Source organism: Varanus komodoensis, unplaced genomic scaffold (genome assembly GCF_004798865.1).
Source record: "Varanus komodoensis strain SLA01 unplaced genomic scaffold, ASM479886v1 scaffold36, whole genome shotgun sequence".
Classification (NCBI taxonomy): Eukaryota; Metazoa; Chordata; class Lepidosauria; order Squamata; family Varanidae; genus Varanus; species Varanus komodoensis.
The window spans coordinates 9,934,376-9,958,443 of NW_025335873.1; the positions used below are offsets into that span (position 1 = coordinate 9,934,376).

Here is a 24,068-nt window from a genome sequence, read left to right on the forward strand (position 1 = left end):
CGCGCTCCCCACCCTTGCCCCCCCGCGGGCTCCTCCGCGCCCCCCCCCGGGGCCCAGCCGGCCCGAGGGGCCTGGGGGGCGCCAGGGTGGCCCCACTCCCGCCCCGGCGCCCTCGCACTGCCGCCCTGCGCCTGTTTCTCTCCTGGTCCAACGGCCATGGAGACCCACCTGCATGGAGGTCATCAGGCCGACCCTCTGCAGAGTGGCAGGATTCGTTTTCTTAAAAGAAAACCAGGCCTGGCCTCTCAGCCACTCAGGATCTGTCTCCATGAGGGCTAGAAGCTTTTTTTTTTAAGGAAAACTAGCACAGGCAAGAGAGAACAAATGGGAGGCCTAGGCACTAAGATTCTGCCCCACATTCCAGGATTTTGTCTGTTCGGAAGGGCAAGGAGCCCTACAGAAACGTACCCCGTGGTGGAAAGCGCCCGGCCTCCAAGCAGCAGCAAGTGCCGGTCGCACACAGGTTGGCCAGGAAAACCTGCCGGCGGACTCCCAGGGGGTGGGCGGGCAGCAAGCTCAGCCCTTGGGGCGATGGGGGTGGGATGGGCCAAGCGCTTGGCACCGTTGGCCCCAGAAGTTCGCAGCAGGGTGACCCTCCGTGCGCTTCCAGGGCCTGCCATTCTGGGAGCAACCTCTCTGCCTCTGACCTGATCACGCTCCCTGGGCCAGAGAGTTTCCTTTTCAAACAGGCCCCCGAGGGGCTCCTTTGGGGTGCTTAACTGGCTCGGTTCAAGCACAGGGGGTGGCGAAGGTGTACGACTGACTCCGCCTGACCCGAGCTGCCCCTCTGCAAAGCCCGGGGCACCAAACTGCAGCCTCCCCGCTTTTGCCTCGCGGTTCGGGCTTCACAAGGCGAGTCAAAGAGAAGAACTGCAGACAAGCCAACTGCAGTGGCGAGTGAAGCAACGTCACGCGGTGGGACTTTGAGGTGCTCAGGCAAAACTGCTCTGCCAGGCCTTAGCTGCTCCTCCCGGACGTGGAAGAGATGCCTCAATTTGCAAAGAAAAATTGGACAATGAATGCACAGGGCCAAACCCCACAGGGTGATATTTTTCAGGCAGCCATGTGGAATATGCTCTTAGAGGGCAAAACCCTGTGCCTATTTAGACAGGAAAAAACACTCTGCATGTGCCTGCATTTCCCCAACTGCCTATTTCAGAATTTTGCACCCTCCTTTTCTAACCGAGATGTGGATTCACAATGCAACCTGCCACATAAATACTTCTTTTTGCAAACATTTCTACTGTACGTGGTTCTGCTTGCCATCTCCTGCGGACGGTGGGTATTGGAATCCAGACCCACAACTAGGTTGCAGAACCACCACACACTGGTACCTTTCGCACAGAGCCAGCCCGAGCTGGTCCGCTCAGCGGGGCTTTCCTCAGGGTCTGGTGGGAGCGCACTGTGGGTGATGCCATTCCGGTGCCCCTGGCTTCAACCCGCTGGACTTCCAGAAGCAGGGAATGGTTCCCGCTCCTCGCTCACTGGGCCAGGGGAGACAGAACGCTGCCCCCGGGGCGAAGCACAACGGGCAACCGTGAAGAAAGCAGAACGGAAAGGAAAAGTCCAGGCTCGCTGACCTGAATCTCTTGGGGGAGAAAGCCGCTTCTGCACTGAGGATTCCCCAAGCGCTCCATCGTGGCAAAGAAGCCCCAGGGCTCAGATTGCCATTAGACGCTTGTTCTGTCTCTTCTCTCCAGCGGTCGGGAAAACAGAGCAGCGAAATGCTTTTGTCTCGTGGCAAGCGATCCAAGAGCAAGGCAGCTGGCGGTCCCTGCCGAGCTGTGCTGGCTTGTCTGCTCCTCCGTGGGGCCTGAGGAACACAAGGCAGGCCCAAAGCCCTTAGCCGTGCAGCGGGCAAAAGGCTGCCCGCCCCCCCACAAAGACAGGGGCTCCCCTTGCGTGCTGTGTCGGGCTTCCCGAGACCCAGACGGGGATGTCCTGGCTTCAGCGGCTGTGCCGTTCCCTGCCTCTCCATCGCCCACCCAGAATAACCTGCTGCCCCGGAAAAGCCGCAGTCCCTGCTTCAGATCTGGGGAGAAGTGCAGTGTTCCTTGGGAACGGCTGGCTGGGCATGCTGGGAGCTGTGGGGTTGGTCTGAGCACACGCCCTCGTGCGCTCGACGATGCGAAAATGGCCGTGTTCCATCCCAAAGGCCTCTTTTCGGAAGCTTCTGCAATGAGGGCAGGCAGAAGGCGTAAATCAAGGGAACAGAAGGGCGAGCGAAAAGCCAGGCCTCCGCCCGCTTTGCAAAACGCGCCAGTTCCGGCCCGCTGGCCTGTGTGCAGGACGCAGGCACAATCTTTCCATCTCCTGCAGGGCTCACAAGGGCAAGCCCAAGAATTTGCAGTGGCTTATCCCACAGGTTGCTGTGGCGAAGTCACATCCATAAAGCAGGAACATTTGTTGAACGGGGATGGGAGAGGAAAGGGGCAGAAATTCAAGGCAAAGTCATGACGACTCTGCATACGTGTTACAATTATTTGGAGTAAATGACGGTCTCTTTTGTGCCTTGATCGTCACCTACAAAAAGAGTCTATGATAAGAGAAATTGAATTTGAAAACCTAAATTGTCTATCATTTCCAAAACTGAGTAAAATTAATCAACCTTTCATTGAAAATCGAGATCTGCAAATCTGCAAAAAATATTTATGCATTTATACTGACGCCAGAATCTGGAGTCGCAAGGAACTATTTGGGGAAGCGAGTCAAAAGCCTCGACCCCCAAATGCTGGGAATTTTATTTAGACATTCCTTGGACATTTAAATTCACTGGGCATTGCCCGCCTCAAGTCCATTTGTGCAGTCAAGTGAGGACTAGAAACCTGCTTGCCTAAAAGCCAAGCCCGGGATTCTCGCAAAGTAGAGCAGGTCGCGTTCCTCTTTTCCTGCTGCTAGACGAGAAGCGGGCAAGGCCTGCCTCCTCCAGCGGGACCCGGGCAGGCTAATGCATGCCACGTACGTCTGCATGTGCAAGCCATTTAAAAATCAAAAATCCATTCCAGCCTAGCAATCCTACACGGGGGGGGGGTCTCGAATTGCTGAGGGCCACTTTTGAGGGCTGGAGCCACGCCATCCTCTCGCGCGCACAGGTCACACGGCTCCCTTCCAGCCGGTACGCATCTTGCCGGCTGCTCGGTCCTGGTCCTCCTCCTCCTCCTCCTCCTCCTCCTCCGTGCCAGTCAAGCGTGGCCGTAACCTTCTCGCCTCGGGCGATGCGCCCCGCCAAGCGCCCGCTCCGCCTGTGCGCCACCTCGGTGCACCGTCCCGGCGACGCGGAGCGCGCCCGTGGGGCCGCACGGGGTGCGGAGCCAGGCGAGGCCCGGGCCGGATGCGCAGCCCTCCCCGCGGTGGCCCGCAGTTCCAGGAGGCGCCAGAGGGGGCGGGCTGCCTGCCACGGAGGCTCGAGGAAGGCGCCTGGCGGCACGCGCGCTGCCCCCGAAGGGCACGGCACGACGCAGGGACCCCGGGGCCTGTGGGGGGGAGGCAGCCCCGCGCGGCAGGGGCCTGGGGACGGGCAAGCGCAGGGGGCCCGGCCTCGGCGCTGGCCAGCGCCCTCCCCAGCACCACCAGGCCCCGTGCCCGGCGCTCCCCAGGCCGCCAAGGGAGCCGCCATCCGCTGCGGAAGCGAGCCGGCGCGAGCGGGGCCCGGCGGGAGTCCCGCGGGAGGAGGGGGCGGCGGGGGCAGCAGGAGGCCCATCCGGAGCCCCGGCCCACCAGTGAGACGTGCAGCGGCACAGACCTGGAAGACGCTTCTCGGGACCGGCAGCTGCTCCTGGAAGGCCGCCCGGGGGAAACGGCAGGTGGGGCTTAACTGGGGCTGGGGGAGGGTCCCCGCAGAATGCAGCCCGGCTCTCCAGCCTCCCCAGAACGGGCTCCACGCGGGCGCGCAGCCAGGCTGCTCCGCGGTCCAAAGGCAAAGCCCGCCGACGCCCCCTCCCCGGAGCCGCTTTGCTGTGCTTTGCTGTGCTGTGCTTTGCTTTGCTTGCAAAGGCGCGTGGGCTCCAAACAGCTCGCCGCTCCCAGCTGGGAATGCCGCCTCCCCACCTGCGCTGCCGGCCCCCACGCTCCATGGCGCGCTCCATCCGAGATGAATCACTGCGCACATTCGTGCAAGAGCCTCGGCGAGGGAGTGGAAGGCGTGTTTCTTAATCATCTACCCACTCTGCTTTCGAGACCCCGGCACTGCAAAGAGCAGCCCACCAGAGACGCGAGTGACCTGAACAGACGACTGGGAAGCGGCCCCGCCACCCTGCAGCCCACGGCCGGTCTGGAGGAGGGGGCCTCGCAGAGGCGGCTGCCACAGAGCCTGCGGGGGGGGGGGGGGTCAGAGCCCCTGCTGTGGGGAGGCAGGCCTACGGGCCCAGAGAAGAGGACAGGCTGCCGGGCTGGCTTTGCCACGGGAGCGTCAGGGTGGGAAGCAGAGCCCGGGGTGGGGCTCCAACCCCCGGGCTTCACCCAGCTGGAGGCCAACCGTGCCCCCCACCCCACCTGGCTTCTCCTCTCCCTCTACCAGCCCATCTGCCTGCCCCTCCTCATGTTCCAGTTGCCCTGACCAAAGCGCCACCTCTTCTCCCGCCGCTGGTTGGTACCAAAGGTACGAAGCTGAGTGTGCCCGTTTCCATGCACCCTCAAGTCCGTCAAGGCCCCCCTCTCTCTCTTCAACTCACCCCACGTGCCAAAAGGTCCCCCCGTGTAGCCAGGGGAGCAGGCATCTGAGCGCAGGAAAACGTCTCAGCAGAAAGTGTGGGGTGGGGGAGAGGAGAAGTGCAGGGAGCCAGGGAGACGGGATCGGGGCACAGGAGGGGCGGCCTGCAGGTTTCCTTCGGCTAGCGCCCTCGGACAGCCGGGGGGGAGGCGGAGGGTTTCCCAGAGTCTCAGGGCTGCCCCCCAACTCTGCAACCCCGTTCTCCTTGGCTCCACGTGGGGGTTTCTCCCACTGGCCCAGGCTTAGCCACTCCGGTCCGAGCTGCTTGCCTGCCACCCCGCGCCAGAGCCCAGCCACTGGCTTGCGCCCGACAGGCCTCTCCGCAGGCTCCGCTGGCAAGCAATGCTCCTTCGCCCCAGCGGCTGCGCAGCGGCTTCTGTCCTTCCTTCTGTCTGTCGCCAGCAAGTCTGAGCTTCCCTTGAGTCGCACGCTCCGGCCAGCCCGCGCCGACTCCGTGTATTGGGCCGCAGTGCACGGAAGACACAGGCCGCGGCGAGGAGGAATCCCTGCTCGGCCCTCCAGCTCTCCCCTCCGGACGTGGGCCAGGGGGCACCTGAGCCTTGGGCCCAGGAATGTGCCACAAGTGTCGCGCTAAGCAGCTGTGCTCCTGGATCACGCTGCGGGGGTCCTGTGCAGCCCCCCGAAAGGAGGCACGCGCTGCATCGGGGAGCGGGGCCCCACCAGATCCAGGGGAACTGGCCCACAGGCACCGCTAGCCCGGCGCCAGGCTCCGTCTCCCTCGCCTTCCACAGCGCACGTGCGCACACGCATTCGCCCTCACTCACGGCCGGGGCAGGGGAAAGGGAAGGGCTGCGGCCCCCTTACCTTCTCCTCCACCCCTCCAAGAAATGAAGCCAGATACAAACAGGTGTACAACTGAGAGCTTTATAAGTTGGAATGGAGGAATGCGCCGCTGGGGCATTTCCCCCCCAGCAAAAACGGGAAGGAGGGGAAAAAAGGACCAAGGAAAAAGCGAGAGAGGCTGCAACCAGGGGACTTTGCGTGGAGCCGGACCAGGAGCAGCGGGCGCACGGTGCCAGGGGAGCAGCGCGGGGACGTGCCGGGGAGGGGGTCCTGGGCGTGCCTCCTCCTGGGGGCGAAGGCGCCAGGGGCGCGCTCCACGCCCCCTCCTTCCCGCGAGCAGAGCAGCGCATGGAACCGGGGACCAGGGGAGGACGGCCTGATGGGATACCTGAGATGGCGATCCGTTCATGCAGGGGGGCTCCTCGCGAGGGGGCACTTCCCTACCTACCGAGGCAACGCTGAAGAGGAGCCTGGATCCGGAGCAGCGGCCACAGGCGAGCACAGCTTGGGAGTCACTCGGGGGCCGGGGGCCGGGGGAATGTTGCAGCAGCCCGAGTCCAATCCGCACACGGCAGCACAAGGGCGACGGGATGCCCTGGAAGGATCAGCCGGGGTCTCTCGAAGCTGGCCGGGGGGGGGGGGGGGGGGGGCAGCACGGCAATGCGGAGGCCTGCGCAGAGGGAGGGGGCCTGCTGGAAGGAACCACCGCGGAAACACCAAGGCGGGCGGGCGGGCAGACAGACAGGGAGGGAGGGCCACAATTCTGCACAGCCAGGACGGGTGGCGCTTCCAGCCGTGCGTGCAGGAGGGGAGAGGACCCCCTGGGCTCTGGGCCAGGAGGGGCCACCCTCCCAGTGGCGGGGCCAGTAGGAGCGGAAGCACGGGCCGAGGAGCTGCGGCGGCGGCCGTCCCGGGGCCCTCCTGCCCCACAGAGCGCCGTCCCTGCCCCTCCACGCCTCCGCCAAGCCGGGTCCCTGAGAGGCACTTGGCCGCAGTCGGCGGCTGCCCGGGACAGCGAGAGGCCAGCCGAGGGGAGGCGCGGCAGGCGGCCCTCCCCTCCCGCACTGGCTCCGAGTGGGGCCCCGGCTCTCCTTCCCGAACTGCACAGCAGCTTCTAAGCGGTGTGACGCCTGGAGCCACACGAGCCAGAGGGGTCTCTGTGCCCCCAGCCAGAGGACGGCCGGGCTGCCCCACAGGGTGGTCGCCCCGCCCGGCCTGCCCTTGGCCTCCCCAGCTGTAACCCTGCAGCTGAGCTCAGCACCACAATTCTCCCCACAAGGTCCCGGAGGAGGACTCGCCCCACCAGCCCACAGCTCTGGTAAAAAACAGCAAGGCTCCGTCGTCAGGCTTGGTGATCTCCGGAGCACAAAGAGCAGCGTGCCTCCACGAACGGCCTCCTCGCTCCGGAGAGAAGCAGTCTGGCCCCAGGGGCCCCTCGTCCGCCTCCCTCTGCTGAGCCCCGGCCTCAGCAGAGAAGGTGCCCGGCCGGGCCAGGAGCCCGGAGGAGGCAGCAAGCGCCCCTCTGGATCCCACCTGTCCGTGGGGTGCAGTCGGTCCGGGTGGCAGGAAGGAGCCACGGCAGCTTCGCCCATCCGCCTCCCGGCCAGGGTCCAGCTTGAGAGCAGCCACCGGCAGCTGACCACCAGGACGTCGGCACAGCGGGGGGCTACAGCTCCTCATAGTCTCCACCCCCCTGCTGCTTGCCGGCTCCTGCCCTGCCCCCGAGAAAGGCCTCCAGCTCGTCTATCTCGCTGCTCCTCTCTCTGCCTCGCGGCTGCTTCTTCTTCCGCTTCCGCTCCTTCTCGTCTTTGCCCTCGTCCTGCTCCCTGCTCTTCTTCGGTTTGCTCTTCTTCTTCGCTGCGGCCTTCTCTTCCTCCTGTGTGAGGGCAGAAAGCGCGCATTGGACAGACGGAAGGCAGGCCCGGGGTCCCGAAAGGCCAGGCTGTCTCTTCCGATGAGCCCACCCCCGACTGCATGCCAGCCCGGCTTGCACAGGCTGACCGGGAGCCGACCTGCGGGCGTCTGGAGGGGGAGAAGACGTGTTTGCGGCCAGAAACAAGCTCTGCGCAGCCCACAAGCGGGGGAAGGAGTGTGGGGGAAGGAGGGTGGGGGCTGGGGGCTCGCCCCAATATCTATTTCGATGAAAAGAGCGAGCAGACGAGCTCAGGGGAAGCCGGTCCCTTCGGGGGATTCGCCATGGCGCCCCGCTCCACTCTGGGGGCTCTCAACCGCTGCGGGGGACCGTCCGGGGCCCTGCTGCCCCCTGGCGCACGCGTGTTCAGCTGCTTTTGCACACTGCTCTGGGGAAACGTGAGAGCACGCACCTCCTTGCCGCTCTTCTTCTTCTTCTTCTTCGTCTTCTTCTCCTTGGAAGATGGCTTATCTGCAGCCAGCGTGGGGAGGTAGAGACAATCAGCACACCTGTCGCTACGCGGCAGCGGCACCCAGTCCACCTGTCGCCAGGCGCGGACACCCTCGCGTGGCTCCACAGAGCGATGGCACGCAGAGCCAGCCTGGCCCCGGCTCAGGGCGGCCGGCGCCTGCTCCCCCAAGGAAAGGGCCCCTCGCACACAGCACAGGCCGGCCCAGGCAGGGGGCATGGCCCTCCTGCAGACGCCGCGGCCGTTCCTGCAAGCCCCGCCTGGGCGGCCACGATCCAGAGGGACCCCGGGTAGCCACGTGAGCAGCCCCGTCGCCAGCGACGGCCGGCTTGCGGCAGCAGGGGCTGTTCCAGCACCTCCCCCTCCCCTCGGGGTCCTGCAAGACGCTAAGCGACAGGCCAAGTCCAGCCCACGGCCTCCCCTTCGGTCCCCGGGGGAAGGCACCGCGAGGGAGGGAGGGTCTCACGGGGCCCTGGCGCTGGCCTTCCGCGGCTGGCACACGAGCGGCGCACGCTCACCTTCCTCGCTGCTGCCCCTGGGGCCCGGCTCGACCAGGCCCAGCCCAAAGAGATCGGAGTCATTCTTCGGCTTGAAGGAGTGCAACACGGGCTTGGCGGCCGGGGGGGCGTTGGGGGGGGCTTCTTCGTCAGAGATGTCGGAGAGGTCCTCTCGCACGGGGAATTCGTCCTAGACACCAAGGCGCCACACGGGTCAAGCCCTCCGCTGCAGCCACTGCCTTCTTCCAGGCAGAGCCCCCTGCGCTCGGCTTGGCAATCGCACGCCGCCCGGCACTGGTGCTCTCGGCCAACGGCCGCACCGAGGAAAGGCCTCGAGCGGCACGGCTAGCTGTGGAGCTGCAGGCTTTTCTTCTGCCTAAACGTGCCCAGGCCACTGGGGCTCCGGCTGCAGCTCAGCGCAGGGGCACACGCAAGAAGAGCTCGGAGGGACTGGGCCAAAGGAACAGCAAGGTGCTGTGGGGCCTGCTCCTGGCTCCCCCCGCCACCGTTTCCAGAGCCTCCAGCATTACGGAGCCCCTGTTTAAACGCCTACAACCAATGCGCACTCGACCCCCCCCCCGGAAGAATGATCACAGAGGAGACCGCCCAGCACTGGCCCCCTCCTGCAGGCCACCAGCCCCCGGCAGAGCCAAGAACACTCCTCACACCCCACTCTCGAATTTCAGGGATGTGGGAGCTTTGCGTTCGGGCTGGACGGCCTCTCCAAAGGCCACCTCCCTCCGAAAACCAACTGCCAGAAACCACAGGGAGCGGGGCTGCGTGGGATTCCTGGGAGCTGGCCAGACAGAGCTCTCGTGGCCAGGGAGGGGGGCCGCCCAGCCTGCATCTGCAGAGGACACGCACAGCCAAGAAGGGCAGTTCTGAAGGGCCTCTAGGACCCTGCCTCGAGAAGCACACGCTGAAACGGTAACTTTTGCCTGGGCAAAATTTGGTTCTGCAAGTCTTCGGAAGAAACTGCAGGTGGAGCTATTAAATCCACGGCCTTTGTCAGCTACAAATCCTGCAGCTTAGAAACCACACAAACTGGCCTAAAATATGCGGCCCACAGGAGGCGGCACGTGGCCTCTCGTGAAGCAGCATCTCACATGCTGATGCAGGAGCACGGGCTCTCTTCTGATGCCTCGCAGCCCTGAGGAAACCGCCCTGATTCCTCTCACAGAAGTGGGATGATCAATGAGCTGTGCCCATTCGGCGGAGCTACCAAAAACGGGCTCGGGACACTTACGCTTCTCTTTCTCTGGTTGTCCGACTCCTCGCTTTCGAAGTCTGGGTCATCCATGACAAAGGAGAGCATCTGGGTGGCGATCGGTCCCTCGGGGTCGCTCTCCGATTCCTCCTGCTTGTCCCTCTTCTGCTTGGGCACGGAAGCCTGGCTTTGGGGTCCAGCGTTTGGGGGCCGGGCTGCCGCTGCCGCCACGGCCACTGGGGCAGGGGTGCCCGGGGCTGCAGCTGCCACGGGAAGCTGGGTGCTCCCGCCTGGCTCCAGCCCCAGTGGGGCAGGGAAGCTGGTGGGAGCCATCAGGTCAGCTGCCTTGATAGATGCTACTGGTTTGTGGAATTTTGACGACTTTTTGGTAGCTCTAGAGAAGGATGAAAGGAGAGTGGTCAGCTCAGGGCGACTCCACCTTCAGTTCGCTTCTCCCCCTGCCCTGAGCACAGAAGAGCAGAGCGGGGTGTGCACTGAAGTCGCGCAAAGCCCGTGGCATCCAAACTCGCGTCGGCTCACATGCCAAACCCACGTCTGTGAGAGGCCGCCAAGCCAGAGCCTACAAGCCACAACGGAAGCCGGTTTACAAGCCACGCTTTGCACCGATGGTGAGCTGGCACTACTGAATCCGCAAATCGTGAGCAAGATACTGTTGTGCCCACCCCTCCAGGAAGGAGACAAAAGCAGGCTTGAAAAGCTGGGCAGATGAAGAGGGAAGCAGCCGCAAACTCTGGCCGGGCTGCGGTACCTGTGGAAGCTCAAAGCCACAGAGCGGCTCGCAACCCGGGCGAGCCCGAGCCAGAATCTGACAGGCCCCGGCTCCAGAGCAAACGCTGTGCTCCCCACGGGCTGGTGAAGGCACGCGGAGAGGCCACGGGGCCAGCTTCAGCTCCCCACCCGCAAAGGCCTCGCCGACCGCTCCCGGCAGCCTCATACCGCTTGGCCCCCGGCTCCGGGTCGGTGTCTTCCTCCGCCACGGTGCTGAGCCTGGCCTCCGGCTCCTCTCCGGACTCCTCCTCGCTCAACAGCGCAACGTTCTGGCTTGGGACCAGCTCTGCCCCCAGAGGGGGCTTGCTGGGCACATGGTCCTCTGCATCCAGGTCTTCTTGAAAGCTGGCCACGAGGGGGTTCCCCCCGGGGGCTTCCCGGTCACTGCAGGAGACGTCGGTGGGGAAAGTCAAGGCTTGCGGCCGGGGGAGGTAAAGCAGTGCCGGGCAACCTTTAAGAAGCCCCCTCGAAAACCAAAGGGCCGCCTGCCGCACAGGAAGGTCGACGGCCCCCCGGGGCCCCTTCCCAGCTCTCCCAGCAGAGACCCTTTCGCTCAAGATACTGCCTGGCACAAAAGGCAGGCGTCCCGCCGTTACGCCGAGAGCCGAAGGGCCTCGCCAGTGCTACCCGAGCATGCCGTGCTTCCCAGGCAACCGGACCGCAGCGTGCTGCAGGCAGGGGTCTTTCGAATGGAGAGGTGAGCGAGCCCCGAGCCCCCAGCCCGGCTGGGCCCATGGGGGAGCAGCCCCTGCCCTTCGGGGAAGCCCGCCAGCACCGTCTTCCCTGCCGGGGAAGACGAGCCAGGGAAGGGGCACGCCATTTTCACCCAAGGCTACCGAAAAGGCCCGGTCCTTCGGCCTTTTCTTCTTCAAAGAGAGCTGTCAGCCATGACCACGATCTTGGAAAAGGGCACTGGTAGCCAGCAGAGGAACTGGGTCATTCCCAAGAAAGGGGGACGGATGCCAAGCCACCAGCGCCCCCCCCGCTCTTCTCGGAGGCAGCGCTGCAGTGAGGGAGGGACCATCGCGGTGCCCCAAAGCAGACCTGGGGGGGACCATGCATTCTGGCTCAGCAGCCCGGAGCGCAGAGCAGGGGGACGCGGCGACGCCTGCACGGCGACCATGGGGCTGAGCCAACTCCACCTCCGGCACCATCGCCCGGGAGGGGGAGGCGGACCCTGAGCCAGGGAGGCTGCACAAGGCGCCTGCCCCGAGCCAAGTGCATGTCCGGGAACGCCCGGAAGACGCGCGCGTGGCTGAGGGAGGGCAAGCGAGGCCGAGGGGCTTCCAGGCCCGGCTTTCACAGCAGCCGGTGGCAGAAGCATTACCACAGCCGAGCGCAAAGAAGGGGGATGGAGCCCACCCAACGGCCTCGTCTTCGGGGGCAGCTGCGCCTCAGAGCAGCCCCTGCAGGGCGGAGGCAGAGCCCTGCCTGGCAGGCCGAACAGCCCGGCTCTGCTCCTCGCAGGGCTGGGAGAGATCCCTGCTGGTTCCCGTGACCGGTGCTGACGGGACGATCCGAGGATTCACGAGGCCACCTTGTGCCTCCGGTCAGCCACGTTCCGTGCATACGGCTGTGGCCGATTTTGTCCACTGGAAGTTGCTGCTTAGTGCGCTTGCCTTCAAAGCGTAGTTTTGGGGGACAAGACCCTGTTGTGGTCTGAGGTGGGGCAGACTTGGGTGGACCCCCCGGCCCACTGTGTGGATTCCTGGCTGGGAGGCAGAGCAAATGCACTCTGGGGACACTGCCAGGGAAGGCCCCGAAGGCTCCTGCACGCCAGAGAGGCCCGCACCCCCTCCGCTGGGCCTGGAGGCTGCCATGCGTGGCCACACAGAATGACCCTGAGGGTCTTGGCGGGCCCTTAGGAACGGCTCAGGACTGCGAGGGAGCTGCGTGCCTGCCGCTCCAGGCAGCGACGGGCCAGGCGAGCGGAGGCGGCCTCCAGAGGCCGTGAGAGGGCAGGGCAATGCGCAGCTCTCGCCAGCATCGCCCCTGCCGCAAGAGGAGCGGGACGCGTGCCCCAGAGCCCCGGGCGCACGGGGTGGCCGAGATGGCCGTCGGCAGCACGATGCAGGCCGGCAGGCCCGTGCCTGTGTCACCACAGCCGGAGCCCTGGCAAGGCGCCCCCGCTGGGGCGCCGCTCGGCTCCGCTCACCTGTCGCTGTCCCCACGGCCCTTGGCAGTGAGCCTCTCCCTCTCCTTCGGCGGTGCAGGGTCCTCTAGGAAGCTGCGGTCCAGACTGTCTTCGGGGACAAAGTCCTCCACGCTCTGCACTTTCGAAGGCAGGGCGGAGGGAGCAGTGATGCCAGCATCTGAGAGGAGGGGAGAGGAGAGCAGCGCGTCAGCCGGAGTAACCTCCCAGCGCCCGTCCTTCCCCCCCAGCACGTGCCTCACGCAGAGCCCACTCACTGTGTCGCCCGGTTTAACGCAGCCCTCGTGGAAGAGATGCGGAGGCCTCCAACGCACTCGACACACAAGGGCCGCCTCCCCCTTGCTTTCAGGAGACAAAGCCACTTTGCTGCTGAAGTCTGGCAGTGCAGCAAGGCAGAAGGGCCACTTTAAAGAGACATTCTGCACCCAAAGGGCAGAACTTGGCAGGCGTTCCACGAAATCAACGAACGAGCAAGGACCCAGCGGAGACCTGAGGAGCAAGCACGCTCACCTGGCAGGGGTGGGGGAGCCTCCGGGGCCGGCGACGTCCCAAAGAGCCGAGAGATGATGCTCCGCTTCTGGGTCGGAGGGGCTGCGGCGGCGGGGCTGACGGCTGCCGAGGGCTCGGGCAGGGGCGCGGGAGGCTGAGGCAGGAGGGACTCTGGGGGAGCGGCTGGGTGGCCGGCGCTTTGCTGGGGCAAGGGAGGCGGTGGCTGGGGGGTGCCAGGACTGGAACTTCCGGAGGTGTTGCCCGGAGGGACCACGGGCGACTGGGAGCCTGAGGAGGGGCTCTGCCCATTGGCGGCAAGCGGGGACGTGGCCGGGCCGCGACTGCGGGCCTCCATCATCTCCAAGAAGCTGTTGGAGCAGGCAGAGAGAGAGACGCAAGCAGCATGAGGGACTGGCCCCCGCGACCCTTCTGCACCAGCGCTGCAATCTGCCGCTCCCACTAGCCTTTGCCACGAAGCCCATCAGCCATTTCACTGGCCTGCCAACTTGGCTGTGTCCATATTGGCCACTTATACCAAGGCTGTGGGGAGGACAGCCTGCATAACGCCCCCCGATGCATCACTGGGAAGCCCATTCCCCGGGGAGATGCGGGGCTCTCCCACCCTGGCGGCATTCGAGATGGAGCTGGCCTGCCATCTGTCAGGGAGGCCTCTCCCTGGAGTCCTGCTCTGAGCCGGGCACGGGGCTCGATGGCCTTCCACCCCTTCCAGCTCTACTTGGCAAGGACTCCATGAAGCCCGTGCGGAAGAAGAGAGTCTGCAGCGCTTGGAGAAGGCACGGACAGCTTCCGGTACGAGCTGCAAGCACCGGGCTCTCATCGCCACCTCCTGGGCAACCTGAAGGCAGGGGTCCCAGCCCCCGGTCCTGCCCATGGGCTTCCCATGGGCACGTGCACTTGGCCACCAGGGAGGCCGCCGTGGGAGCAGAGGGCGGAACCCGAGAGGCCTCGGGTGTCATCCGGCACAGCCCCCCTTCTGTCAACACTTCAGGTGGGGTGCTCGGGTCGGATCCGCCCTGCAGAACAAGGATGGCCAGTCGTTACCTTCCTGGCAGTGCTGGGATTACTCGTCTGAGAGGCAGCATCCAAGTGGGGACAGGCCACGCACTGGCGCAGGGCATCTCTGCCCTACACTGCAGGGCTGCTGGCTGAGAGCGCCCGCCCGCCCGCCCGCCCGGGAGGCACTCCTTGCTCGGGGTGCACTGCCACCTCCCCAGCAGTGAACTTGGCGCAAACAGAAGCTGGGCAGAGTTTGGAACTGAAGGGAAGACTCCTGCTCAGGGGAAGGCAGAGGTCTGCAGAGCCCCTCCCCACACCTAAATCCAGGCTCCAGAAGGGCCCATTGAGGGCAGAATGTGTCCAGCACTTGCCACAAGCTCCGTGGCGCTGAGCATCAGTTGGGGTGGGGCTGGAAGGGGAGAACTGAGGCAGGGAAGCGAAGGGAGCGTGCCGGTCTCTTCGCGCCTCGGATGCCCTTCTGTGTGCTGGCCAGACCAACCCACCAGCAGCATCGCTGGCCAAGGGCGGCCGGCATCAATAGCCGACCAGCCAACTCCCTGAAGACACGCACCCCTGCCAGAGGGTGCAGCCCTGGAGCACGGCTCTCTCCAAACTGCAATCCCAGGGATTCCTGGGGGGTGCGGCAGGGAGCCGTTTAGCGTATCAAGACACACTGTGGTGAAAGCTGGCAGTGCAAATTTGGCACCGGCGGGGCAGCCACCAGAAGGCCTCCTGGGGCGCAGCACACGGATGGCCTCGCCGGGGGCACCCGACAGACGTACATTTCGTAGTTCTGGTCTTCGGTCTCTTGCTGCACCGAGAGCTCCTCCAGCGTTGCGTCGATGTCGAGCTGGTTCGTCTCCAGCTGCCGCAGCAGCGTCTCTCTCTGCAAGAGAGGGAGGGAGGCGTGGGTGAGAGCGGCTTCGAGCAGGGCGGGCCGCAGCGTAACTGATCCTCGCGGTGGCTGCCCAGAGGCCGTCGGATCCGGTGTCGGCACCGAGCATCAGCCAGCGAGGCCGAGGGCCATGAATTAACCAGCCGCCCTGGCTAAGGAGAAGGGAGTTGCGAGACACTGAGAAGCGCAGCCGCCCGCAGGGCCGTCTCCCGGGGGGGGGGGCACCTTAATGCAGGGGCACAGGGACTTGTTGAGAAACTCAGTTTGAAAAAAGGATGGGGGGGAGTCGGAAAATATTTAATTCAAAACCCCCCATTTTACCACGTTACTGGAAACTATCCCTGGAAATCTTCTGGAAGGCAACCAGGGGGATCCTTCGGAAAGCCCTGCTCTGGAGAGGATGGGAAGCCAAACCCGCAGCTTCACGGGGACCGCCCTTCCACTCAGACGATGCGTCCCCCGCAATGGAACGCCCGGGCCACAAGCCGTCAAGGCGTGGCGAGGGGTCTGTGGGTGGAGCGGGTGGTGCTGGACGAGCACGTCTGCCCCCGAGTGCCTGCCCCCGATTCAGCCCCCGTCTCCGCTTCCCGGCAGAAGTGACGCACCGGGACTGAGCCTGGTTGGGTTTCACCAACTTGAGCGAGTCCTTTTCAACACGCAGAAACCGATCGGAAAGGTCGGTTGCTAAGTGCTTTTCCACAAGGGCTGCTTGGTCAGCCTCGAGGTGCGTTTCAGCCTCTATTTTTGCAATGAAACATGCATGAGAGACGCACACCAGACCGTGTAACTCGAAGCTGATCAAAACTGCCTCCAAGGGCCCTAGCGATGCCGGCGTGCGAGTGCGAATGCCGCTCTTACAGGCACCTTCATAATCGCCAGACTGCAGGCGAAGGCGCCCCACTCCTCCCGCCAGGTGAGCACGCAGGTCTTACCTGCAGCTGCAAGAAAGGGATGTTGAAGAACTTGTGCAGGTATTTGAGGCCAAAGCTGTTCTTCATAGACGACTCGGCGTAGCGGAAGTATGAGGAGCCAGGAGGCCTGCCAAGAAACCAGACGGGAGAAGAAAGTGGCCTGTGAGGAAGGAGCACGCGGGAGGAGACGGGGCCCTGACAGCAGGGGAGGGTGCTCACTCATCCGGCGGGCCGGCCCCCGCCCAGGCCGCCTCCAGCCTGGGGGCCGTGATGCCCACGCAGCGCTTCCGAGGAGAACATGAACACACACAATAGTTGGTGCCACTTCCAGGCTCTCCCTGGAAGCCGCTCAGAGGGGGCCGCAACTGGCTGGCCAGAGCAAAGCGCCGAGGCAGTGGCCCGAGCGCCTGTGCACGGTTTCTGAATGGCTTCCATTCTGCTCCTCCACCCCTCGAGCCAAGCAACGCACTCGGCAGCCTCCCCCAACCTGGTGCCTGCCAAAATTGCTGGACCAGAAGCCCCCGTGGGCCCCTCATCTCGGTGCCTGAGCTGAAGGGTTCTTCCCAGGACTTCTGCTGGAAAAGAAGGAATGTGGGGCGTTTGTCTGCAGAATCAGCTGCCTGGCGGGCTGTTCCGAGGGGATGATTCTGCTAGGAATGGAGCTGCACGGCCTCTTCTGGGAGGACTGTAGGTCAAGCAAGGGGGCAGATTCAGAACCATTCTGAGGGGGACCTTCTGGTTTGGATTAACCTGTTACTAGATTAAACTCCTATTAAACTCTTATGGGATTAAACATGGGCAGATGCTACTCTCACTTCCCAAAGTGCTTGCTACTTTGAGTTAGGCTGTTTGTAACCCAAGGAAAGTGGCCAGCAGCCTCGACAAGCGCAAGGAACAGGCTGCGTACTGAAGGCTTTCCAGGTCTGCTGGACAGAGAAAATGGGGGAGAGATGAGCGCCCGGCATCCACCAAGAGCGCTCCCGAGGCCCGGTGGCCGGAACGCCGCCCCCTTCCACGCCCAGGTGGTTCCTCTCACCGGTTCAGGTTGTCGATGAACTCCCGCACGTCATCCGGCAGGATCACCCGGTGCTCACCCATGTCCCGGTAGTTCCCCAGCACACACACAGGAACATGGTTCGGTACTTTCGGAAGTTCTCTCAGGATATAGTTAAAGGTCCTGAACAGAACAGAACAGAACAGAGGCCGCAAGGCATGGTCAGAGCCACCCAAGGTTAGCCAGGCCCTCCTCACCTACCTCCCCTCCGGAGGGAGGGCAGCTCCCGGAGCCCCCCGCCAGCTGGGACACCGCGGGGCAGTGGCTGCACTCCTGCGGAGCCAAGGGACCCCCTGCCGCCCAGCGGGAGTCTTCTGGGCTGCGTCTTCGGAGAACACTGCAAAACCTTCCCGTCCACTCAAGTGGGAACGTGACAGCGGGCAGCAACACGGGCCAGGGCAGGTGCTCTTCGTGGCCTCTCCAGATCCATTTTCCTCAAAACTATTGCCCACAAAAGAAACCCTGGTCTACCATAAGAATCGGGCCAGTAATTTAATTCTTGCCCATCTTTAAGGTCAAGCTGGCCACAGGATCGCCTTTGGACAGCGCGGGCTCCCAGCCTCAGAAACAGAGATGAGCACCGCCCCCCATCAGCCACTGGCTGCGGGGAGCAAAACCTGCAGGACTTCTTTACCTTCACCTGTGACATCTTTAAGAATTCAGCTCTCCCTTTCTCTCACCAAAACACTTTTGGATTTGGGTCTCGATGTTCTCGTAGCTCTTTGGGAAGGGATTAAACTCTCGAGCGCAAGCCCATGAGGCATCCTAGAAAGTCTGCGGGGCTCTCTCAGAAACTGCACAATGTACACGCCTCAGAAAAGCTTCCACGGGAGGCAAAATTGAACTTTTCTCGGTGTTAGATACCCTTTCTGAACTACGGACTGAATACACAGCTTGCTTCCCCCCCCTCCCCCGTCCCCTTTTAAAAATCAAGTCGTGATACAAAGAGTAAGTACGGCTTCTCCTCCTACCACTGCTTGGTGATATCGAACATCATCACGACGCCATTGCAGTTCTTATACACATCCAGGAACTCTGCATCCAGAGCCATCTCCGACTCCGCCTGAGAATGGGAAAAGAGCAAGTCTAAAACGGGGCTTGTGGCGGCGGCGGCGGCTTCCCTGCTTCAGCAAGCACCCGACAAGCTTGAGCAATGTTTCCTGAGTAACTGCACACGCTACTCCCAATTTGCAAGTTTCGGGCAGACGGGTGTTTTGCCTCCCCTACCGCAACATGTTTGCTATTCCGTTTAACCGTGCAGAGTTTGGCACACTGCAGAAAGAAGGTTCTGGGCATGCTCTTCTCAAAAGATGAGAAATGGCATACAAACTCTGGACCCGACTGCCTGCTGAGCCCCTTCCAACCGTATGATCCCCTGCTTCTATGAAGCCAGGCTGGACAGGTCCACCCTCAGCGAACGCATCAGGCACAAGCCTGAGACACGAGCAAGTAAAGCTGTGGCTCCCCGAATTCACGCGCTGCGCTCACACCGACATCCTGGACACAAAGGTCCGTTCTGGCTTTTGGCTGCAGCCCTAAGCAGGAGTCCTGCTACGCAGGGGATCTGCCAGTCTCGCGCCAGGCAGCACATCGTGAGAGGGAGCGAGACGTTTGAACCGCTCCCGATGGGACGGGACTCTGCAGCAGTGATGGACGAGTGCCTCACCTCCTGAGGGTCATTCTCCAGTTTCAAGCCATCCCCTCGTTTCTTGCATTTTCCTAGTGAAAGAACAAGAGAGAGGCAGGCAGAGAACACGTCAGAGGAGAGACCAGGGCGGAACGCCTGAGGGGGTGCACCAGGCAGCGCTCCTTTCCCAGGCTTGTGGGCCACATTTTCCCCCGTGCGATGCAAGCGAATACCGGGAAGCTCAGGCGTGACCGGCAGAAGGGCAAGGAACTCAACCGGGTGGCATTTCAGCACAGCCAGCGGCACCGCAGCTCCTCGAAACGAACTGCAGGCATCTGCCTGGAAGGGGGGGGGTTCCAAAACTGGGGGCAGTGGCTGCGGGAGGTGCATGGCGCTTGAAACTGGCTGCCCCAGACAGCAGGAAAGCTACAGGACAATGGCCATCTGGTTTGGTATGGGCCTGCCTCTGCACACGGCAGCGGGAGCGATATTTCTGGCGCGGAAACTCGGGGCTTGATTTGCAGAGAGAACTTCAGCACCTGAAGGCCAGTTTGCCTCAGGTGGCGCAGCAATAACATTGCAAAGACTGCGGAAGCCACGTGTGCCTCTTAGCCCCCACATTCTCCCCCAAAGGCACTGTCAGACTGTGCCGCTCGGACGCTGGGAACACCTTCCCCAACAGCACCGCAGTGGGATCCTGTCCAAGCAGGTTCAATGACTCCCGGTCCTGCAAAAGCCACGGGCTGCTTCACGAGCTGGCGCAGAGAGCGTGTGTGTCTGTGTGTGTGTTGACTGAGCTATGCGTGCCCGGCCTGCTGAAGGTGCAGCATCAGCACCCAAAGAAACAAGGGGTCGGCATCAGTATTTTCCGGGGCAGAGAGAGCACTGAAGCCCCCCCAGATCAGCACCATTTGATCCTACATGCGTCACCCCGTCCCTGCAAGCAATTTCAAGTTCCACCTCACAGAGCACAGCAAGCTGAGCTAAACTACAAAAATGCACACGAGAGGAAAGAGGGGCAGAGGAAGCAAGCACCCAGGGCTTCTCCGCACCCTTCCACGGGCTCAAGAGCCCTTTGCTACAGAGGAGCCACGATCTAAGCTACAGTCTCACCCAAGGAGTCACGGAGGTGGATTTTTTGACCTGAACACATTGGGATGCGGCAAAGAGAAAAAGACAGGCAAATCATGAAATGGGAAATATTTTAAACAGTAACAGCTGGATTAAAAAAAAACCTTATGTCTCTCTCTTTTGGAATTAAACATATAAGACATCTTCACTTAAGGCATTTTCCCCCTTTATTAAAAAAAAATAGAACGGTATTCACTCTTTAAAAAGCTTCAGGTGAGAAAGAGTACAGATTATCTAGCCTACCAGAAGCCCGCATCATGGAGCTTGAGCATACATCCCAACTAAGGATGCAAGACCAGAGCAGCAACTCATACAGAGAAGCATCTGCCCAGGGCAGGAAACTCTGCATCGCTCTACCAGATGCAGCTCGAATGCGGGGGAACAATGGAGTTACAAGTCCCCAGGAGGGGCCACCTGGAAAGAGCCAAGCTAGAGCACTGACTCCACTCGCAGACGTAGAAGAGACCCTTCTCTATAGAGGCAGGATGTGTTTATTCATTTCTCGTCATGTGCAGTTTCAGAAATACTATGCCGATCCTTCTAGCACACTTTCCAGCAACAGAGAAAGGTGAACTACACACACCCGTGTCTATTTCTCCGCGAAGACCAAGAATGACTGCACTATCAGGCACAGAGGAGAGCGGCTTACCTTTGTCTACGACATCCCAGACTTCAACTTTCACAATGTCATCTGTGGCTAGAAGGGGGAGCAAGCACACACGGTGTTCAGGGAAGGAAGCCTGCCCAGAGGCTTGCAGGCCAAGGCGACCAGAGCCGCCTCCAGCCCGCCTGCCATCCCTCAGGCGGCTCACTGCATTTCAGTAATAAAATGCATTAATCAATAGAGCAGGAGGAGGCTGCAGGAATGGGCAAGCTGCTTTTTTCAAGCCCCCCCCCCACAACCTCCAGTGGAACTCACTTTTATAATTCCAGTGGATGCTGGTGACTTGGATCTCCTGAGTCGGAATGTACTCCTCAACAAACTTCTTCCCTTGGAGCCGATGCCACAGAGTGGTCTTGCCAGTGTTTCTGTCCCCTCGGATGACAATTTTCACTAGGCAACAGGAAAGAACAAAATTGCGTGAGGGACGGAGGGGCGAGCATCCCCCACAAGCAGAGAATCTACCTTTGCAGGGTCTGTTCTCTTAGGACACCCTGTTAAGAGAAGGCAAGAAGTATTCAAAGCAATATACGACCCGTAGGAAACAGCGCGTTTTAGTACATGTTTTACTGGAGTCTGATGTGATGATTTTTAAATGGCACTTTTTGCTTCACGTGCTTCAGAGCAGTGGCATGTGCAGAGCAAATCAACACAGAAGGCCAAGTCATATTTGGACCATACCAAGGGACTGGACACGACCCCCTTCACGCTGCTGGAGGAATTATCTCACAATCGTCTTCCCCAACTTCATTCTCGCCTGCTGCTTGGGGTGCCAACTCCTAGCTAGCATGACCAATGGTGGGAGTTATAGACCCAAACATCTGGAGAACACCAGGCTGATCTTGGTCTTCACCTTCTGGAAAGTTACTTCTGTTACAGCGGGGATAAGGAACTGGTTATAGACCGTTGGGCGTAGACAGTCTATAGCATAAGGTACTTCCCACATACTCCAGTCGCAGGAACAACGCCGAATCAGATCGAGGGCCCTCCCTGTCCAGCGTTCTATTGACACAGCAGCCAACCAGTAGGAAGCCAGCAAGCAGGAGCGCAAATGCACCCTCCTGCCTTGGTGGCAGACGCAGGCAGGCACGTTGAGGAATCAGGCCTAGAAGCCATCGATAACCTTTCTTCTCCGTGAATACGCCCAGTTCCCTTTTAAAAGCCATGCAAACTGGTGGATGTGAATGCCTTAGTTTATGGGAAGGAAGTCCTGAATCTCCCACCTAGCAGTTTCATGGGATGATCCCACTGGGAGATGCCATTATAAGAAAGAGAACAGTCTCCTTCTCCACTTTTTCCACACCACACACAATTCCACACACCTCTAACATCTACCTTTACTTGCCCTTTTTAAACCAAATGATGCCAGCTGTTACGACCATTTCTCATAGGGAGCGGCTCCAGCCTTTTGCTCATTTTAGCTGCTTTCCCCCCACTTCTTACAACCCCAGAAAATTATTTCTACGCTTGGCAACCAGAGTCATACACATTCTTCTAAGGCTTGTATCAGGGAAGCAAGATCTTGGCAATTTTATTTTCCATTCCTTTCTTAATTATACCAAAGAAGCCTTTTCACAACACTAAGTACTGGCCTGGCACTCTCATGAAGCTGTCCACCAAAACTCCAAGCTCTTTTTCTTGGCCAAGCAGTTCTAGCTCTCATCCCAACACCTTATACCTGAAGTTGGGCTCTTTCGCCCCAGCAAACATTACTTTACAATTGAATCCTTTTCAGTCCCAATATAAAGGGTCCCAATCATGCAAGCAGCCAATTGAAAACGGTTATCTAATACAAGATCACTTAGGTGGGTCCTGACAGACAGCATCTACATTAAGAAAATAAAACAGGTATTTGCCACGATGGAGTCAGGCGTTGATTTAAGCCACTTCCCTGCTCTGTGCACTGTCTGTACGTCCAGAATATCAAGCGCCATCTTAAAAGAGGCGCTCTGCCTGTTCTCTCGCGAAGTGAATTTGTTACGTACCAAGAAGTTGTCTCCGACTTATGGCGACCCTGCAAGCGAACGCCCTCCAAAATGCCCTGCCCGACAGCTCTGTTTCGTTGCCTCCAAGGGCGGGTTTTGTTTTGTGCATTTTCTTAGGAATGCTTTTGCTGTTCCATCAACTATTTTTAACAGCAGCTTTTCATTCTTGAATTGGCAAGCAGCTTTCCTATCTCCATAGTAACCCTCACTGCTGTGACTCCACTGTTTCCAAAGGATAAAAGTGCAGAGGGGTTTTTTTGAGGGGCGTGAAAGCTGGACAGTGAAGAAAGCTGAGGAGAATAGAGGTGTTCAAAACATGGTGCTGGAGGAGAACTTTGCAAATGCCCTGGACTGACAGAAAGACAAACACGTGGACGAAATCAAGCTTGAGCTTTGCTTAGAAGCAAAAATGACACAACTCAGGCTGTCATACTTTGGACACATCATGAAGAGGCAAGACTCTCTGGAGAAGGCAGAAAACAAAAGGGAAGATCCAGCAGGAGATGTTTTGGATCCATAAAGGAAACCACACTTAGAAGAGCGAAGTGTGGACGGGACATCTTGGAAGGTTTGTTTTCACGGGGCCACGTAAGTCAGAAATTGCTTGCTGGCACGGAACAAGATCTCTGGAGGGAGAGGTGCCGCAGCCAGGGCATGCCAACAATACCGGGCGCAGGAAACCAAATGGGATCTGACTCAGCCTCTGCTGCAGCCAAGCCTCCTTCCCACCCGTTTCTTGTATCTATAGCCTACTTTTCCGCCTAGGAATCAGCACACAATTTCCCCCCACTCTTCCCCTCGCAACGAGCCTGAAAGGGAGACTTGGGCGAGGAAGGGAAGCGAGCCAAGGACGAGGTCGGCCGGCGCGCTTCGCAGCCCACGGGGATCCGCGGCTGCCGCCCGCCAGCCTGGCACCGCTCCGCACGGGCTCCCACTCCCACGACCCCCCAGCACCGAACTCGCGCACGCGAAAGCCTCGCGAAACCTCGGGGCGCTGCCTTCGCCCGAGCGAGGCCCCCGGCGCGCCAGGCCGGCGGGCGGCGGCGGGCGGCAGCCTCCCAGCACGCGGCAGCTGCTCCTTCCGTGCTCCCCCGGGGGCACGGCTTCAACCCCCCGCCCCCGTCCCATGCCCCGCAGCGGCCCGAAGCCCCCAGCCGGCAGCGCCCCCGGGCCCGCGGACGGACGCCCCGCCTCGCCACTCACTGTTATACTGCACGCCTTTGGCGAAGCGCCTCTGCAGCGCCTGGTTCATGGACTGCAGCCCCGCCGGGATGGGCTTGTCCCGGCCCGGGGCCTGGTCCGAGCCCACCAACTTCTTCAGGGCCGAAAACATCCTGGCTGGGCAGCGGAGAGGGCCGCGGCTGCGTCCGGCTCGGCCTCGCTCCGACGGGCCCGCGGGCAAGGCCAGTTACATCGCCGCCCGCGGCCGCGGAGGGGAGGCCGCCCGCGCGGCGCCCGACGCCGAGCCCAGCTCCGCCGCGCCCGCCCGGGCCAGCGCCGCCGCCATCTTGGCTCGGCCTCTTTCCCTCTCCAGGCAACCGGGCGGGAGGGGCAGGCCGAAGCGGAGCGAGCCGGCTACGGCAGCGCGCGAGGGACACTCCCGGGGCCGCGCGGCGCCATTGCGGCCCAGGGAGGCGGGGCGGCCACGTGGGAGGCCGCGTCAGCGCCGCCTACGGGGGAGGGCGAGGGACAGCCCAGGAAGGAGGCGAAGCCACGTCCGCACGCGGTTCCTCGCTCTCCCCGCCGCCGCACCGGCTGGG

At 61.6% G+C, this 24,068-nt stretch overlaps 1 protein-coding gene across 2 annotated transcripts; it reads right to left on the reverse strand.

Moving 5' to 3' along the window:
• Positions 1 to 5,577: 5,577 nt before the first annotated feature.
• On the reverse strand, positions 5,578 to 23,704 carry RABL6 (RAB, member RAS oncogene family like 6). 2 transcript variants are annotated; one of them, XM_044440082.1, is made up of 16 exons: positions 23,512 to 23,704; positions 20,582 to 20,716; positions 20,312 to 20,359; positions 19,645 to 19,674; positions 18,571 to 18,623; positions 17,876 to 17,967; positions 16,887 to 17,027; positions 15,872 to 15,977; positions 14,827 to 14,930; positions 13,049 to 13,395; positions 12,542 to 12,698; positions 10,555 to 10,770; positions 9,637 to 9,991; positions 8,412 to 8,580; positions 7,837 to 7,895; positions 5,578 to 7,388 (listed from the first exon to the last, which is right to left on the reverse strand). In XM_044440082.1, the coding sequence occupies exons 1-16, from the start codon at positions 23,639 to 23,641 to the stop codon at positions 7,179 to 7,181; spliced, it is 2,352 nt and encodes a 783-aa protein (XP_044296017.1). In that variant the 5' UTR covers positions 23,642 to 23,704; the 3' UTR covers positions 5,578 to 7,178. The 2 variants fall into 2 exon arrangements, with proteins under 2 accessions (XP_044296017.1, XP_044296019.1); XM_044440084.1 differs by lacking the exon at positions 19,645 to 19,674 and having other exon boundaries at positions 23,512 to 23,703.
• Positions 23,705 to 24,068: the final 364 nt, after the last annotated feature.